We start from the raw sequence: 16,307 nt of genomic DNA, 5'->3' as shown, positions 1-16,307 counted from the left end.
CCACTAATGATGAACCATATGCTACTAGATATTCCTGCAAATTTATTCTGCTATTTTTGATATGCAAATGGCATGCGAAGGCTTAGTCTACGTATCTGTGTCATTTATTAGTCCTATGATCCTTGTTTTTAAAAGCAAATAAGAAGTTTTTCCAAAAAGAAAAAGACAACACACAGAGGCCCCATCTGCATTCAGACTGCAAAGCAGGATCAGTGAGTTGTCTGACACTGGCAGGGCATTCAGATCACAGAACTGGTTTTAGACCTTTTGAGCTGTGGTGGCCGGGGAGCTGTGATGTATTCCTAGCTCAAATTGCCTGCAGATGACAAAGGAGAAGGCAGGCAGGCAGGTGGGGGAGCCCGAAAAGGTGCCCCCCTTCTCCATCTCCATCCGCCTGCCTGCCTCCCCCCCCCCCCAGCTGAGCAAGCCCCAATTCCTCTCTGGCTCCATCCATCCAGGTCCCCATCTCCCCTCCCCTGGGACTCACCAGATCTCTCGGAGGTCCCTGGGAGGGAACGCTCAGAGGTTGAGAGGAGTGATGCAGGAGACAACCTGACCAGGTCAACTGTCCATCTTCCCCCTTCCATCCTTGCTAGGTTTGCAGGATCCGTGTCTTTCATCCTTCCTGAGGAGTCAAGGAGCCAAAAGAAGCTAGAGGGTCCTGGGAGACAGGAAGAAGCAAAGGGAGCCTCAGAGGCCTTGCAGAGATTTTCTGGCTGGAGGGGAAGCCTCCCAATATGTTGGGAGGCAAAATCCCTGCTTTATCTCATTTCTGGCCAGAGACCTTCCCCTCTTCACCCTCCATCCATCCAGGTCCCCATCTCCCCTCCCCTGGAACTCACCAGATCTCTTGGAGGTCCCTGGGAGGGAACGCTCAGAGGTTGAGAGGAGGGATGCAGGAGACAACCTGACCAGGTCAACCATCCATCTTCCCCCTTCCATCTTCGCTTGTTTTGCAGGATCCATCCCTTTCATCCTTCCTGAGGAGTCAAGGAGCCAAAAGAAGCTGCAGGGTCGGGTTTCTGATACAACAGAATGCAATAAAGAAGAGAACCTAAAATGAGAAGAAAGACAAAATTTTGGAGAAAATAAAAGAAGGTGAGAAAAAATTGAGAGCAAAACCAAAGTCGCAAGAGATTTTGAGAGAAATAAAGTTATATCAAGTAAAATACATGACAATGATGAATCAGGAAATAGAATGGAAAATTAAACAAATGAGACAAAAAACATTTGAGTCGGCTAATAAATGTGGGAAATTGTTGGCCTGGCAAATGAAAAAAAGACAAAAACTAAACACTGTTATAAATCTAGAAGTGGAAGGAAAGAACATACAGAACCCAGTTGAGATTAGAAAATGTTTCCAGAAGTACTTTAAACAATTATATACACAAGGGCCACAGAAAGAACTTGATATAGATCGATTTTTGAAAATAAATGGATTACAAAAAATCTCTCAATAAAATAAATTAATGCTGAATTATAAAATAACTGAACAGGAGGTAGAAGGTGCCATTCAGAATATGCAATTGGGCAAATCTCCAGGACCGGATGGACTGACTTCTAGATATTACAGATCTTTAAAGGAATGGTTAGTACAACCTTTAAAGGAAGTCTGTAATGAAATAATGGAGGGGAAAAGGGCACCAGAGTCGTGGAAGGAAGCGTACATCACACTTATACCCAAAACAGAGACTGAAAAGGCGCAGCTCAAGAACTACCGCCCCATATCACTGCTGAATGCGGATTATAAAATTTTTGCAGATATTTTGGCTACAAGACTAAAAAAAGTGTTAGTGGAAGAGATTCATAAAGATCAAGCAGGCTTTCTCCCGGGTAGACACTTGTCTGATAATATGAGAAACATAATTAATATTTTAGAAAAACTACAAGTGAATATCAATACCAAGGCAGTTTTGATATTTGTGGACGCGGAGAAAGCCTTTGACAATATTTCTTGGAGTTTTATGAAGAAGAATCTACAGGGGATGGGGGTGGGTCAAGGTTTTGGAAATGGTATAAGTGCGATTTATTCTGAACAAAAGGCCAAACTAATTGTTAACAATGTGGTGACGGAGGAATTTAAGATAGAAAAAGGGACACGACAAGGTTGCCCAATCTCTCCACTGCTTTTTATATTGGTCCTGGAGGTCCTGTTGAATATGATTAGAAGGGACCAGTTGGTTAAAGGTATACAAGTTGGAGCTAAACAGTACAAATTGAGAGCATTTGCAGATGACTTAGTATTGACATTACAGGAGCCAGAATCTAGTACTAAAAGAGTTTTGGAACTGATTAAAGAATTTGGTCAGGTTGCAGGATTTAAATTGAATAAGTTAAAAACGAAGGTTTTAGAGAAAAATTAACAGCAATTGAGAGAGAGAGGTTTCAGAATGTGACAGGCTTAACAGTGGTTAAGAAAGTGAAATACCTGGGGATTAACATGACAGATAAAAATTGGAATTTATTTAAAGACAATTATGAAAAATGCTGGACGGAAGTGAAAAAAGATTTAGAAATTTGGTCAAATTTGAAGCTTTCACTGCTAGGCCGTATAGCTGCGATAAAAATGAATGTATTGCCTAGAATGTTGTTTCTGTTCCAAGCATTGCAAATTTTGGATAAAATGGATTGTTTGAAGAAGTGGCAGAGAGACATTTCTAGATTTGTCTGGCAGGGCAAGAAGCCTAGAATAAAATTTAAAATACTAACGGATGCAAAGGAAAGAGGTGGATTTGCCCTGCCAGACCTTAAACTTTATTATGAATCAGCAGCTTTTTGCTGGCTGAAAGAATGGCTGCTTCTTGAAAACACACATTTTGGATTTAGAAGGTTTTAATAATGTATTTGGATGGCATGCATATCTGTGGTATGATAAGGTCAAAGCACATAAAGCCTTTTAAAACCATATTGTCAGGAAAGCATTGTATAATGTCTGGATAAGATACAAGGATTTACTTGAAAATAAAACCCCAAGGCGGTTGTCACCGATGGAAGCGAAGGTTCAGAAAAAGCTCAATATGGAGGCCAAATGGCCGAAATATTGGGAAATTTTGGAACAAGTGGGAGACAAACTGAAATTGCAGAGTTTTGAAAAACTAAAAAATAAAGTGCGAGATTGGCTTCATTATTATCAGATAATGGAGGCATATAATTTGGACAAGAAAATTGGTTTCCAGGTGGAAAAATCAAAATTGGAAACAGAATTGCTAGATCCCAAAACCAAGATTTTGTCAAAGATGTATAACTTGCTGTTGAAATGGAATACTCAGGATGAAACGGTGAAATCTGCCATGATTAAATGGGCACAAGATGTTGGACATAATATTATGATGGCTGACTGGGAACAGTTATGGACCACTGGTATGAAATTTACGGCATGTAAATATGTAAATACGGCACACTGAGAGCCAGTGTGGTGTAGTGGTTAAGAGCGGTGGACTTGTAATCTGGTGAACCGGGTTCGATTCCCCGCTCCTCCACATGCAGCTGCTGGGTGACCTTGGGCCAGTCACACTTCTCTGAAGTCTCTCAGCCCCACTCACCTCACAGAGTGTTTGTTGTGGGGAGGAAGGGAAAGGAGAATGTTAGCCGCTTTGAGACTCCTTCGCGTAGTGATAAAGCGGGATATCAAATCCAAACTCTTCTTAAGAGAGAATATTATGAAAATGATATACAGGTGGTACATGACACCAGTCAAGCTTGCAAAAATCTATCATTTGCCTGGTAACAAATGTTGGAAATGTAAAGAGACTGAAGGTACATTCTTTCACCTTTGGTGGACATGCCCAAGGATTAAGGCTTTCTGGGAGATGATCTATAATGAAATGAAAAAGGTATTTAAATATACCTTCCTGAAGAAACCAGAGGCCTTTCTCCTGGGCATAGTCGGCCAATTGGTGTCAAAGAAGGACAGAACTTTATTTATGTATGCTACTACAGCAGCAAGAATACTTATTGCAAAGTATTGGAAGACACAAGATTTACCCACTCTGGAAGAATGGCAGATGAAGGTGATGGACTATATGGAACTGGCGGAAATGACTGGCAGAATCCGAGACCAGGGAGAAGAGTCGGTGGAAGAAGATTGGAAGAAATTTAAAGACTATTTACAGAAACACTGCAAAATTAATGAATGTTAGAATGATGTTGGATTGAAGTTAAGCGGTCTTTAGTAGCAATGTTATAAAGGAATATGTAAAATGGTTTGTTAACAGGTGATAATATAAAGTTACAATATATTAAGATAAAAGATTAAGATAAAATCAAAGAGGGAAAGGATTTGCTGAATTAATTAATTGAACTGGAATACAAAAAAGGGAGGTGTGAGGAGGTCAGGGAAACAAGCAAATGAAAGATAAGACTTGGAAAAACGGATCTGTTTTTAACTGTTTTTACTTTGTATTTTTCTTTTTTTCTTCTTATTTTTGTAAAACGTTGAAATTTCAATAAATATCTTTTTTTTTAAAAAAGAAGCTGCAGGGTCCTGGGAGAGAGGAAGAAGGAAAGGGAGCCTCAGAGGCCCTGCAGGGATTCTCCTGCCCTAGATATTCTCCTGCCCCTGGAGAAGCACAAATGGGGCGGCCCCTTCCCAACAGAAGCCCCATTTCTATACCTCTCCAGTGGTTCCAATAAATCAGGTAGGCTACTTGCATGGCAATTGAAGAAAAAACAAAAAGAGAGAGTAATTGAGAAATGAAAAATAATTGAAGATCCTAAAGAAATATGCAAAAAAATTGTAAACTACTATAGGAAGTTTTACCATGCAAAAGAAGAAGACCAAGAGGAGGAAATGGAAAGATACTTAGCACAAAATAGACTCCCGACAATAGCAGATTGGAAAGTAGAACAACTAAATGTACCAACAGCGATGATGGAGGTGCAGCAATCTCAAAAGCAAAGATAGGAAAGTCCCCAGGTACGGATGGATTATCGGCGGCATTTTATAAGAAGTTAGAAGATATATTATCAGAACCAAGGAAACAGTACTGAACGGAATTTTAAAGGACGGAAGAATACCAAAATCATGGGAAGAAGCACTTATCACACTGATACCCAAACAAGGAGCAGATCCAACACTAATCAAAAATTATAGACCTATATCATTGTTCAATAATGATTATAAAATATATTGAATGAAATAATACATAGAGATCAGGCTGGCTTCTTACCAGGCAGACACATGCACAATAAAATGAGAAACATAATTGATATTTTAGAATATTTAGAAGCAAGAGCAGATAAAAAAGCCATTTTGATGCTGATAGACATGGAGAAGGTCTTCGACAACATCTCTTGGAGCTCCATGAAAAAAACTACAGAAAAAACAGGACTCGGAGAAAATATTCTTATGGGTGTTGAGGCAAAATAATAAGGAAAATCCTTGAATTTTGAAGTGGCAGGATTTAAGTTAAATAAAAATAAGAATAGTGTGCTAGCAAAAAATATGTCAACACAGGAAAAAGAACTAAATAAAATATCAGGATTGGAAACAGTAAATAAAACTAAGTATTTGGGAATCTGGCTGACAAATGAAAACACCAATCTATTTAAAGAAAATTATATTAAAACATGGAAAGAAATCAATTTTGAATCATATAATAAGAAAATTGATATATAGAGTATGGGGAAAACATAAAGTGGTGTTAGAACCTAAAACCCCCTGGTGGATTTCACCTCAGGAAGCAATAACTGGGGAAAGAAAAATATGGAATTGAATTGGGCCACTTTCACTGCCTTGTTGTGACGAAGGGGCTTGAATAACTCAGAGACGCTATGAGCTAAGCTGTGCAGGGCCACCCAAGACGGACAGGCTATAGTGGAGAGTTTTGACTAAACGTGATCCACCTTGAGCAGGAACCGGCAAGCCACTCCAGTAGCCCTGCCAAGAAAACTCCATGGACAAAGACAACAGGCATATAAAAGTGATGGCGCTGGAAGATGAGCCCCTCGGGTCAGAAGGCGTCCAACATGCTACTGGGGAAGAGCGGAGGACAAGGACAAGTAGATCCAGAGCTGATGAAGCGGCTGGGCCAAAGCCAAAAGGACGCTCAGTTGCGGATATGTCTGGAAGCAAAAGGAAAGTCTAACAAACACTCTGTGAGGTGAGTGGGTCTGAGAGACTTCAAAGAAGTGTGACTGGCCCAAGGTCACCCAGCAGTTGCAGGTGGAGGAGCGGGGAAGCGAACCTGGTTCACCAGATTACGAGACTACCACTTTTAAGCACTACACCACACTGGCTCTCCAGAGGAATTATACCAGAAACATATGGATGTCTCGTACACCCCAGGTAGTGTGGTTGCTGACCTTGAGCCAAACATCCTGGAGAGTGAAGTCAAATGGGCCTTAGAATCAGAATCTCCTGTAAATCAGAACCAGTGAAGGCGGTGAAGGTCCTGTGTGAGTGCCTGGAGGCGGTTGGAGGATGGATGGCGGCTAACAGATTGAGGTTGATCCTGACAAGACAGAAGTACTGTTTTGGGGTGACGGGGGGCGGGTGGGTGTGGAGACTCCCTGGTCCTGAATGGGGTAACTGTGCCCCTGAAGGACCAGGTGCGCAGCCTGGGAGTCATTCTGGACTCACAGGTGTCCATGGAGGCGCAGGTCAATTCTGTGTCCTGGGCGACTGTCTCCACCTGGTTTGCAAGCTAAGACCCTACCTGCCTGCAGACTGTCTTGTCAGAATGGTGCATGCTCTGGTTATTTCCCGCTTGGACTACTGCAATGCACTCTACGTGGGGCTACTTTTGAAGGTGACCCGGAAACTGCAATTAATCCAGAACACCAGTCCTGAGAGATCTGCATTGGATCCCAGTATGTTTCCGAGCACAATTCAAAGTGTTGGTGCTGACCTTTAAAGCCCTCAGCCCGGACACTGAGATCCAGCGCCGAGGGCCTTCTGGCAGTTCCCTCATTGCGAGAAGTGAGGTTACAGGGAACCAGACAGAGGGCCTTCTCAGTAGTGGCGCCTACCCTGTGGAACACCCTCACCTCAGATGCGAAGGAAATAAGCAGCTATTCTATCTTTAAAAGACATCTGAAGGCAGCCATGTTTAGGGAAGTTTTTAATATTTAATGCTGTACTGTTTTTAACATTTGACTGGGAGCCGCCCAGAGTGGCTGGGGAAACTCAACCAAATGGGCGGGGTGTAAATAATAAATTATTATTATTATTATTATTATTATTATTATTATTATTATTATTATTATTATTATTATTATTATTTAGAAAGCACTGCTAATAACAAGGCCAGGGGAAGTGATGATATTCCAGCTGAACTATTTAAAACTTTAAAAGAGGATGCTGTTAAGGTGCTACACTCAATATGCCAGCAAATTTGGAAAACTCAGCAGTGGCCAGAAGATTGGAGAAGATCAGTCTACATCCCAATCCCAAAGAAGGGCAGTGCCAAAGAATGCTCCAACTACCGCACAATTGCACTCATTTCACACGCTAGCAAGGTTATGCTTAAAATTCTACAAGGAAGGCTCAAGCAGTATGTGGACCGAGAACTCCCAGAAGTGCAAGCTGGATTTAGAAGAGGCAGAGGAACCAGAGACCAAATTGCAAACATGCGCTGGATTATGGAGAAAGCTAGAGAGTTCCAGAAAGACATCTACTTCTGCTTCATTGACTATGCAAAAGCCTTTGACTGTGTCGACCACAGCAAACCATGGCAAGTTCTTAAAGAGATGGGAGTGCCTGATCACCTCATCTGTCTCCTGAGAAATCTCTATGTGGGACAAGAAGCTACAGTTAGAACTGGATATGGAACAACTGACTGGTTCAAAATTGGGAAAGGAGTACGACAAGGCTGTATTTTGTCCCCCTGCTTATTTAACTTATATGCAGAATTCATCATGCGAAAGGCTGGGCTGGATGAATCCCAAGCCGGAATTAAGATTGCCGGAAGAAATATCAACAACCTCAGATATGCAGATGACACAACCTTGATGGCAGAAAGTGAGGAGGAATTAAAGAACCTTTTAATGAGAGTGAAAGAGGAGAGCGCAAAATATGGTCTGAAGCTCAACATCAAAAAAACGAAGATCATGGCCACTGGTCCCATCACCTCCTGGCAAATAGATGGGGAAGAAATGGAGGCAGTGAGAGATTTTACTTTCTTGGGCTCCATGATCACTTCAGATGGTGACAGCAGTCACGAAATTAAAAGACACCTGCTTCTTGGGAGAAGGAATGACAAACCTAGACAGCATCTTAAAAAGCAGAGACATCACCTTGCCAACAAAGGTCCGTATAGTTAAAGCTATGGTTTTCCCAGTTGTGATGTATGGAAGTGAAAGCTGGACCGTAAAGAAGGCTGATCGCTGAAGAATTGATTCTTTTGAGTTATGGTGCTGGAGGAGACTCTTGAGACTCCCATGGACTGCAAGAAGATCAAATGCATCCATTCTTAAGGAAATCAGCCCTGAGTGGTCACTGGAAGGACAGATTGTGAAGCTGAGGCTCCAATACTTTGGCCACCTCATGAGAAGAGAAGACTCCCTGGAAAAGACCCTGATGTTGAGAAAGATGGAGGGCACAAGGAGAAGGGGACGACAGAGGACGAGATGGTTGGATAGTGTTCTCGAAGCTACCAGCATGAGTCTGACCAAACTGCGGGAGGAAATAAAACACCACCTAACAGGGTGGATCCAGTATCACCAAATAAATGAGGTCTTCAAAGCTGTCAAGAAAAAGGGTTTTGCAATTTCAGTATTGGATAAAGGATTATTACAAAACAAAAGAAAACAAAAGTAATTTCTAAAATGTATGGAACATTATTGGAGTGGAAGGATAGGGATGAACAGGTAAAGGCGGTAATGATCAAATTGGCTATGGATTTAGGGAAACCTATTCAATTAACATCATGGGGAAAATTATGGAAGGCGAGTTGGAATTTTACGGCTTGTGAGGCAATAAAAGAAAATTTGATAAAACGTTTTATAGATGGTATGTAACAGCAACCAAGATATGTAAAATGTATAAAAGAAAATCAAAATTATGTTGGAGGTGTAACTAAGTAGAGGGGACACTTCTGCATATGTGGTGGCTATGTGATAAAATCAAGGGCTTCTGGGATACGGTTTATGAAGAACTAAAAATTGAGACTGGTTTCCTAGGTGAAGCTTTTTCCACATTCTAAACAGTCCCCTGTAGGAAATATTTCATGGAAAATTAGATTCACCAAAAGAACGAAGCCAGACAAATGTAGAAAGGGAAAAAGAAAATTAGACAGGATGTACCTCCACGTCCCTAAGATCTCTGAAGCCTACATGGAAGAAGGCCTGGGCAGCTCAGAGCAGCCTCATCCTGGTTGGAAAAGGCAGGACTGGTGAAGAATATTCCCAGACAGAACAGGAGATACATCTCCTATGGAGAGTTGTGGGTGTGTTTACATCTCAGATGCTGTAGGTGGCGCTATTGGGCTCCCTCAAAATAGAGGAGGAAGAAGAAGAAGAGAAGAAGAGTTTGGATTTGATATCCCGCTTTATCACTACCCGAAGGAGTCTCAAAGCAGCTAACATTCTCCTTTCCCTTCCTCCCCACAACAAACACTCTGTGAGGTGAGTGGGGCTGAGAGACTTCAGAGACTAGCCCAAGGTCACCCAGCAGCTGCATGTGGAGGAGCGGAGACGCGAACCCGGTTCCCCAGATTACGAGACTACCGCTCTTAACCACTACACCACACTGGCTCTCTCGTTTCTCCTACAGAGATCTGTATGGAATTCCAAAGCTGATTTCAGGATCCAACAGGGAGTCTTACCAGAGAGGCCACGATCCCACGATTCTCCTCCTTGACTTCCTTCTGCAGAGCTCTCTGGTCAGGATCCAGCAAAGCCCAGTCCTCCTCTGTGAAAGGAACAGCTACGTCTTCAAAGCACACTGGACCCTAAGAGAAAAAGGGAGAATAAAGATGATCTTCTACACATTGCTCTGTTCTCTTCTGTAACAATTTTGTTGTGTATTTAAATGATGGGTACAGTGTTGCTTCAGGATAAGAACAGAAATTGCACAGCGGTGGCCCCATTTTCTAACGTGGTACCACAGGTTAAGGTTAAAAATGGACCTCCAAAATAAATTAAGTTCTTAACCCGACGTACCACTGTAAATGGGGGAATTCACACAATAATAATTTTATTAACTATATGGTACTCATCTTCAGGTAAATCTTTGCAAGCATTCCCATTTTCCAGATGGAAGGAGCTCCTCTCCCTTCATCTGGTGGGGAAGAAATCCCCCTGCCCTCAAGCCAACTTCAAGGGGCACCAGGAGGGGGAGGGGAGGGCATGTTGGTTGGTTGGCATCCATCTGTCTTAGGGGACCATGGAAGAGTCTGTCTTTGGGAGTGAGATCTGGGGGAGAGACATGTGTTGTTGCATCTGGGACACAGGAAGTGGTCTGGAGATGCAGACGGGCTTTTCTTCTCCCTGTGCTCCCCCCACGTGGGAATGTTCCCGTCTGGCTGCAGCCTCTGTTCCCAAAGGTGATTTTTCCCTCCCTCTGAAGGGGGTTTATTTCCTTGACCCCAAGCCCCCTCCCCAAAAAGGAAGGCAGCATCTGGATCCCAAGGAAGAGCAGAGCTGCATATTTCCTGCAAAGTGGCCCCTCCCTGGCTTGGCAGAGAGGACAAGGGAGGACCCCCTGCTCCCCGACTTGGGGGTCTCCCCCCCCCCCAGGAATGATCTGAACAGGGACCCCCACGCCCCCTCCCTGCCCCCCTGGGACCCCCTTCTCCCCATTGCACCCTCAGGGGAAGAGAGAGGAGACTCACCCGAGTCCAGGAGGGGCTTTTGCAAAAGAGAGAGAAGAAAGCAGGGAGGGAGGGGAGAGAGGGGAGGGGGAATTTAGCCGTGGAGGACCTTCAGCCCCTTCACTTCCCGTCCTCTCTAGGAATCCCGCTCTGCTCCTCTTAACCCTTGCCAGCCCAGCCCTCCCTCTCCCCTCTGCCCCCCCCCCCTCGGAGCCAGGGCTTCCCCCGGAGTCTCCTGCAAGGGAAAGAGCAGCCTCCTCGAGAGCAGGCGCCAGGGAGGAAGAGGAAGCCCAGATCCCCCCAAGGGAGACCCTTCCAAGTCTTCCCTCCAGCCCCCCATCTTCCCTGGGGCAGCCCCACTGAATTGGGGAGGCCAAGCTGGGGTCCGGAGACGCCTCCTTCCCTGGGACTTGGAGGCTGGGCTTCTTCCAGGCTCTGGAGTCAGACTTGGGGGGCCCTTTCCCCCCTCTCAGTCCCCCCCCACACCCAGGGGGTCCCCTCAGCCCTCCTTCTTGGGGGTCTCCCTCCGCTCCCCCTCTCAGTCCGCCCCCCACACCCAGGGGGTCCCCTCAGCCCTCCTTCTTGGGGGTCTCCCTCCGCCCCCCTCTCTTAGTCAGACACCCAGGGGGTCCCCTCAGCCCTCCTTCTTGGGGGTCTCCCTCCGCTCCCCCCCGTCAGTCCGCCCCCCACACCCAGGGGGTCCCCTCAGCCCTCCTTCTTGGGGGTCTCCCTCCGCTCCCCCTCTCAGTCCGCCCCCCACACCCAGGGGGTCCCCTCAGCCCTCCTCTTGGGGGTCTCCCTCCGCTCCCCCCTCTCAGTCCGCCCCCCACACCTAGGGGGTCCCCTCAGCCCTCCTTCTTGGGGGTCTCCCTCCGCCCCCCCTCTCAGTCCGCCCCCCACACCTAGGTGGTCCCCTCAGCCCTCCTTCTTGGGGGTCTCCCTTCCCTCCCCCTCTCAGTCCGCTCCCCCACACCCAGGTGGTCCCCTCAGCCCTCCTTCTTGGGGGTCTCCCTCCGCCCCCCCCCTCAGTCCGCCCCCCACACCCAGGGGGTCCCCTCAGCCCTCCTTCTTGGGGGTCTCCCTCCGCTCCCCCCCCTCAGTCCGCCCCCCACACCCAGGGGGTCCCCTCAGCCCTCCTTCTTGGGGGTTTCCCTCCGCCCCCCTCTCAGTCCGCCCCCACACCCAGGGGGTCCCCTCAGCCCTCCTTCTTGGGGGTCTCCCTCCACTCCCCCCCACACCCAGGGGGTCCCCTCAGCCCTCCTTCTTGGGGGTCTCCCACCGCTCCCCCCTCTCAGTCCGCCCCCCACACCCAGGGGGCCCCTCAGCCCTCCTTCTTGGGGGTCTCCCTCTGCCCCCCTCTCAGTCCACCCCCCACACCCAGGGGGTCCCCTCAGCCCTCCTTCTTGGGGGTCTCCCTCCACCCCCCTCTCAGTCCGCCCCCCACACCCCTCCTTCCTGGGGGTCTCCCTTCCCTCCCCCCCCTCAGTCTGCCCCCCACACCCAGGGGGTCCCCTCAGCCCTCCTTCTTGGGGGTCTCCCTCCACTGCCCCCTCTCAGTCCGCCCCCACACCCCTCCTTCTTGGGGATCTCCCTTCCCTCCCCCCTCTCAGTCCGCCCCCCACACCCAGGGGGTCCCCTCAGCCCTCCTTCTTGGGGGTCTCCCTTCCCTCCCCCCTCTCAGTCCGCCCCCCACACCCAGGGGGTCCCCTCAGCCCTCCTTCTTGGGGGTCTCCCTTCCCTCCCCCCTCTCAGTCCGCCCCCCACACCCAGGGGGTCCCCTCAGCCCTCCTTCTTGGGGGTCTCCCTCCGCCCCCCCCTCTCAGTCAGACACCCAGGGGGTCCCCTCAGCCCTCCTTCTTGGGGGTCTCCCTCCGCTCCCCCCCCTCAGTCCGCCCCCCACACCCAGGGGGTCCCCTCAGCCCTCCTTCTTGGGGGTCTCCCTCCGCTCCCCCCTCTCAGTCTGCCCCCCACACCCAGGGGGTCCCCTCAGCCCTCCTTCTTGGGGGTCTCCCTCCGCCCCCCCCTCTCAGTCAGACACCCAAGGGGTCCCCTCAGCCCTCCTTCTTGGGGGTCTCCCTTCCCTCCCCCCTCTCAGTCCGCCCCCCACACCCAGGGGGTCCCCTCAGCCCTCCTTCTTGGGGGTCTCCCTTCCCTCCCCCCTCTCAGTCCACCCCCCACACCCAGGGGGTCCCCTCAGCCCTCCTTCTTGGGGGTCTCCCTTCCCTCCCCCCTCTCAGTCCGCCCCCCACACCCAGGGGGTCCCCTCAGCCCTCCTTCTTGGGGGTCTCCCTTCCCTCCCCCCTCTCAGTCCACCCCCCACACCCAGGGGGTCCCCTCAGCCCTCCTTCTTGGGGGTCTCCCTCCGCCCCCCTCTCTTAGTCAGACACCCAGGGGGTCCCCTCAGCCCTCCTTCTTGGGGGTCTCCCTCCGCTCCCCCCCCTCAGTCCGCCCCCCACACCCAGGGGGTCCCCTCAGCCCTCCTTCTTGGGGGTCTCCCTCCGCTCCCCCCCTCAGTCCACCCCCCACACCCAGGGGGTCCCCTCAGCCCTCCTTCTTGGGGGTCTCCCTCCGCTCCCCCCCCTCAGTCCGCCCCCCACACCCAGGGGGTCCCCTCAGCCCTCCTTCTTGGGGGTCTCCCTTCCCTCCCCCCTCTCAGTCCGCCCCCCACACCCAGGGGGTCCCCTCAGCCCTCCTTCTTGGGGGTCTCCCTCCGCTCCCCCCTCTCAGTCCACCCCCCACACCCAGGGGGTCCCCTCAGCCCTCCTTCTTGGGGGTCTCCCTTCCCTCCCCCCTCTCAGTCCGCCCCCCACACCCAGGGGGTCCCCTCAGCCCTCCTTCTTGGGGGTCTCCCTTCCCTCCCCCCTCTCAGTCCACCCCCCACACCCAGGGGGTCCCCTCAGCCCTCCTTCTTGGGGGTCTCCCTCCGCCCCCCACACCCAGGGGGTCTCCTCAGCCCTCCTTCTTGGGGGTCTCCCTTCCCTCCCCCCACCTTCCCCTCCAAGCTCCCCCCTCAGAAAAGGCGCCTTGCCTTTTCCCGCCAAAAAGGCTGGCTCCGCCTCCCGCTGGCTTGGCAGCCAATCAGAGCGAGGCTCCAGCCCCCTGGGGGAATTTCTGAGGGACTGAGTCCGCTGACTGGCCTGGCTCTGCTGTCCATCACAGGCCCAACCAAGGGGGGCATCCGGCAGACTCCCTATATCTCTAGAGATCATCTACGTCTGTCAGTTACCTGTCAATCCATTTTAGGGTTTGAGATCATTTGAAATAACTGTGCCGGGTGCCAGAGCCCTGAGGGGCCGAAGTTTAATCAACAGTAGTAATAAATGGATGGCGGACAAGTCTGGGAAGGGGCGAGAGGCCCCTCCCTGCCCCCCTCAAGGCTCCTCTGAGGCTCATCCAGGGTCCAAGGCCTCCTCCATTTTTGGGGGGCCAGGAAGTGAGTGGCCCCTGCAGCTTCGCCTGCTGGAAAGGGGGCGACATGCCAGAGGCCAGCCTGGCAGGGTTGTTGTGGAAGGAGGAGCTCCTGGGAGGAAAGGAGGGGCGAGGGAAGTGCCATTCTGTCAGCAAAGTGCCTCCGTCCCTCACTCCTCCTCCAAAGGAGAACCAGGGGGGTGTATTGTAGCAGGAAACCCCCCCACCCCAATCATTCAGTTTGTACACACTCCACACACACTCACACTCCCACACTACATACGCTACGCTTCTGTGATAAATTCATATAAAATCAACCATACATCGGATTTGCACTGTTCCACTTTTATTTGACTCCATGAAGGAAGGACTACAAAATGGGGAAGGTTTGATACAGGGCAGCCATAATCTCATGGGGAGGGGGAAAGGGGGAACCAGCCAGGTGACAGGACACTCAGGTTACCACCACCACCCCTCCCTCAACCCCTCCTTTCTGTGATGTATGCGTGATGTTTCTGGGGGTGGGCTTGACCTACAGGGTGGGAATTTCAAAAGTCTTCATAAGGCCTTGCACACCATTTTTCTGTGTCCTTTCTCTCTCCTGCAAGTGAGGGGAGCACCCTGTTGCAACAGTTCAATAAAGGCCAAGCCTACAGGCTGCTGATTTGCTCCAATTTACTCTGGTTGGTGTCTTTACTTTTTGTCCAAGGGAGCCCTCGGATTTTTCCGGTAACAATACATACATATATATATATATATGTATGTTGGTAGGTAGGTAGATGAAAGATGATAGATATGTATGTGTATATAACAGACAGGCACAAAGTTGCCCTCATCCAAGATGGCTGCGGGGCCTTCCTCCTGCTCCAAACATAGAAGGACCAGTTGCCCTGACCCAACATGGCCTCTGCTCTTGCCCAAAAGCAGCTGCTCCCCTTCAGGCCGATGTTCCCCTTCCTAGAAATGGGGGCCTAATGCTTCCCTCACTTTCTGCTCCCTTCCCTGAGTACTTCCACCATTCCATGCTTTGGAAGCAGCCCTGCTTCCCTGGCGGAACAGCAGGCTTAAGGGCACCAGGAATATGTACCCTTTACGAACTCCAGAGGGGAGCTTCTCAATTTCTTCCTCAGCCTAAACATAATAATAATAATACTGCCATATAACAGTAGATTGTAGGTTGTAGGTGGTGAATTGGAAAGGAAGAAGAAGGGAGACAACAAGAAAAATCCACACAATGGAGAAACCATATAAATATTCAGAGTGCGGAGAGAACTTTAGTCAGAGCTCCCAGACCACTTCCCATCAAGGAAAGCTCTTCATTCAGAAGGAGAGCCTCACTTCACATGAAAGAACTAACGGGGGAAAGAAATTAGTGCTTGAAACGTGAGGAAAGCTTCCTTCGCAGCTCCATTCTCAATTCCCATGAGATACTTCATACAGGGGAGTGCTTGGAAAAAGCTTCACCTGGAAAACCTGTCTCATTTTCCATTCAATAAATCACAGCAAGGATAATCACAGAATTTCAGAAAATGGTATAAGGCATATGGTATTTCTGGTATCAGGAAACTTGATGAGGAATTAAGGGGAAAGACAGGGTTGTGTATACCTGTGAAGAGATCCAAGATTTAGAACCTCAAAGCCAAAGTGAGAGGATTTGGGTCAAAATTAAGGGAGAGAAGAATAACAGAGACCTCATTGTGGGAGTTTACTATAGATCCCCAAGCCAAACGGAGGACATAGATGATGCCTTCCTGGAACAGATGGCCAAGCATGCACAAGGAAGGGAGATAGTAGTAATGGGGGACTTCAATTACCCGGATATTTGTTGGATGTCAAACTCAGGCAAGAGCATAAGGTCAAACAGATTCCTCACTGGCCTTGCAGACAACTTCATTTTCCAGAAAGTGGGAGAAGCAACAAGAGGAACAGCCATTTTAGATCTGCTCCTAACCAATGTTGATGACCTGGTTAGTGGGGTAGAAGTGGAAGGATCATTAGGCGCGAGTGATCATGCTCTTCTGAAGTTTACTATACAGTGGAAAGGAGCAGCCAAGCATACTAGGACTCAATTTCTTGACTTTAAGAAAGTCGACTTCATAAAACTTAGGGAAGTGCTGGGTGAAATCCCATGGACAGTAATACTAAAAG

General features: G+C 48.8%; 1 protein-coding gene across 1 annotated transcript in view; it reads right to left on the bottom strand.

Annotated features, from left to right (window-relative positions):
* LOC144326682 (uncharacterized) overlaps positions 1-10,900 on the bottom strand; it is a 45,796-nt gene extending 34,896 nt beyond the window's left edge. Inside the window, exons 1-4 of the mRNA XM_077923425.1 lie at positions 10,773-10,900; positions 9,765-9,890; positions 843-1,054; positions 488-661 (exon numbers count right to left, since the gene is read on the bottom strand). Coding sequence (XP_077779551.1) covers positions 488-661; positions 843-975 — 307 coding nt within the window. The 5' untranslated portion in view covers positions 976-1,054; positions 9,765-9,890; positions 10,773-10,900. The remainder of the gene's footprint in view (positions 1-487; positions 662-842; positions 1,055-9,764; positions 9,891-10,772) is intronic.
* Positions 10,901-16,307: the final 5,407 nt, after the last annotated feature.

The sequence above is a fragment of the Podarcis muralis genome, chromosome 2 (assembly GCF_964188315.1).
Source record: "Podarcis muralis chromosome 2, rPodMur119.hap1.1, whole genome shotgun sequence".
Taxonomy (NCBI): domain Eukaryota; kingdom Metazoa; phylum Chordata; class Lepidosauria; order Squamata; family Lacertidae; genus Podarcis; species Podarcis muralis.
The sequence above is the reverse complement of the archived record's forward strand: the minus strand, read 5'-3'. Positions and strand labels throughout refer to the sequence as shown.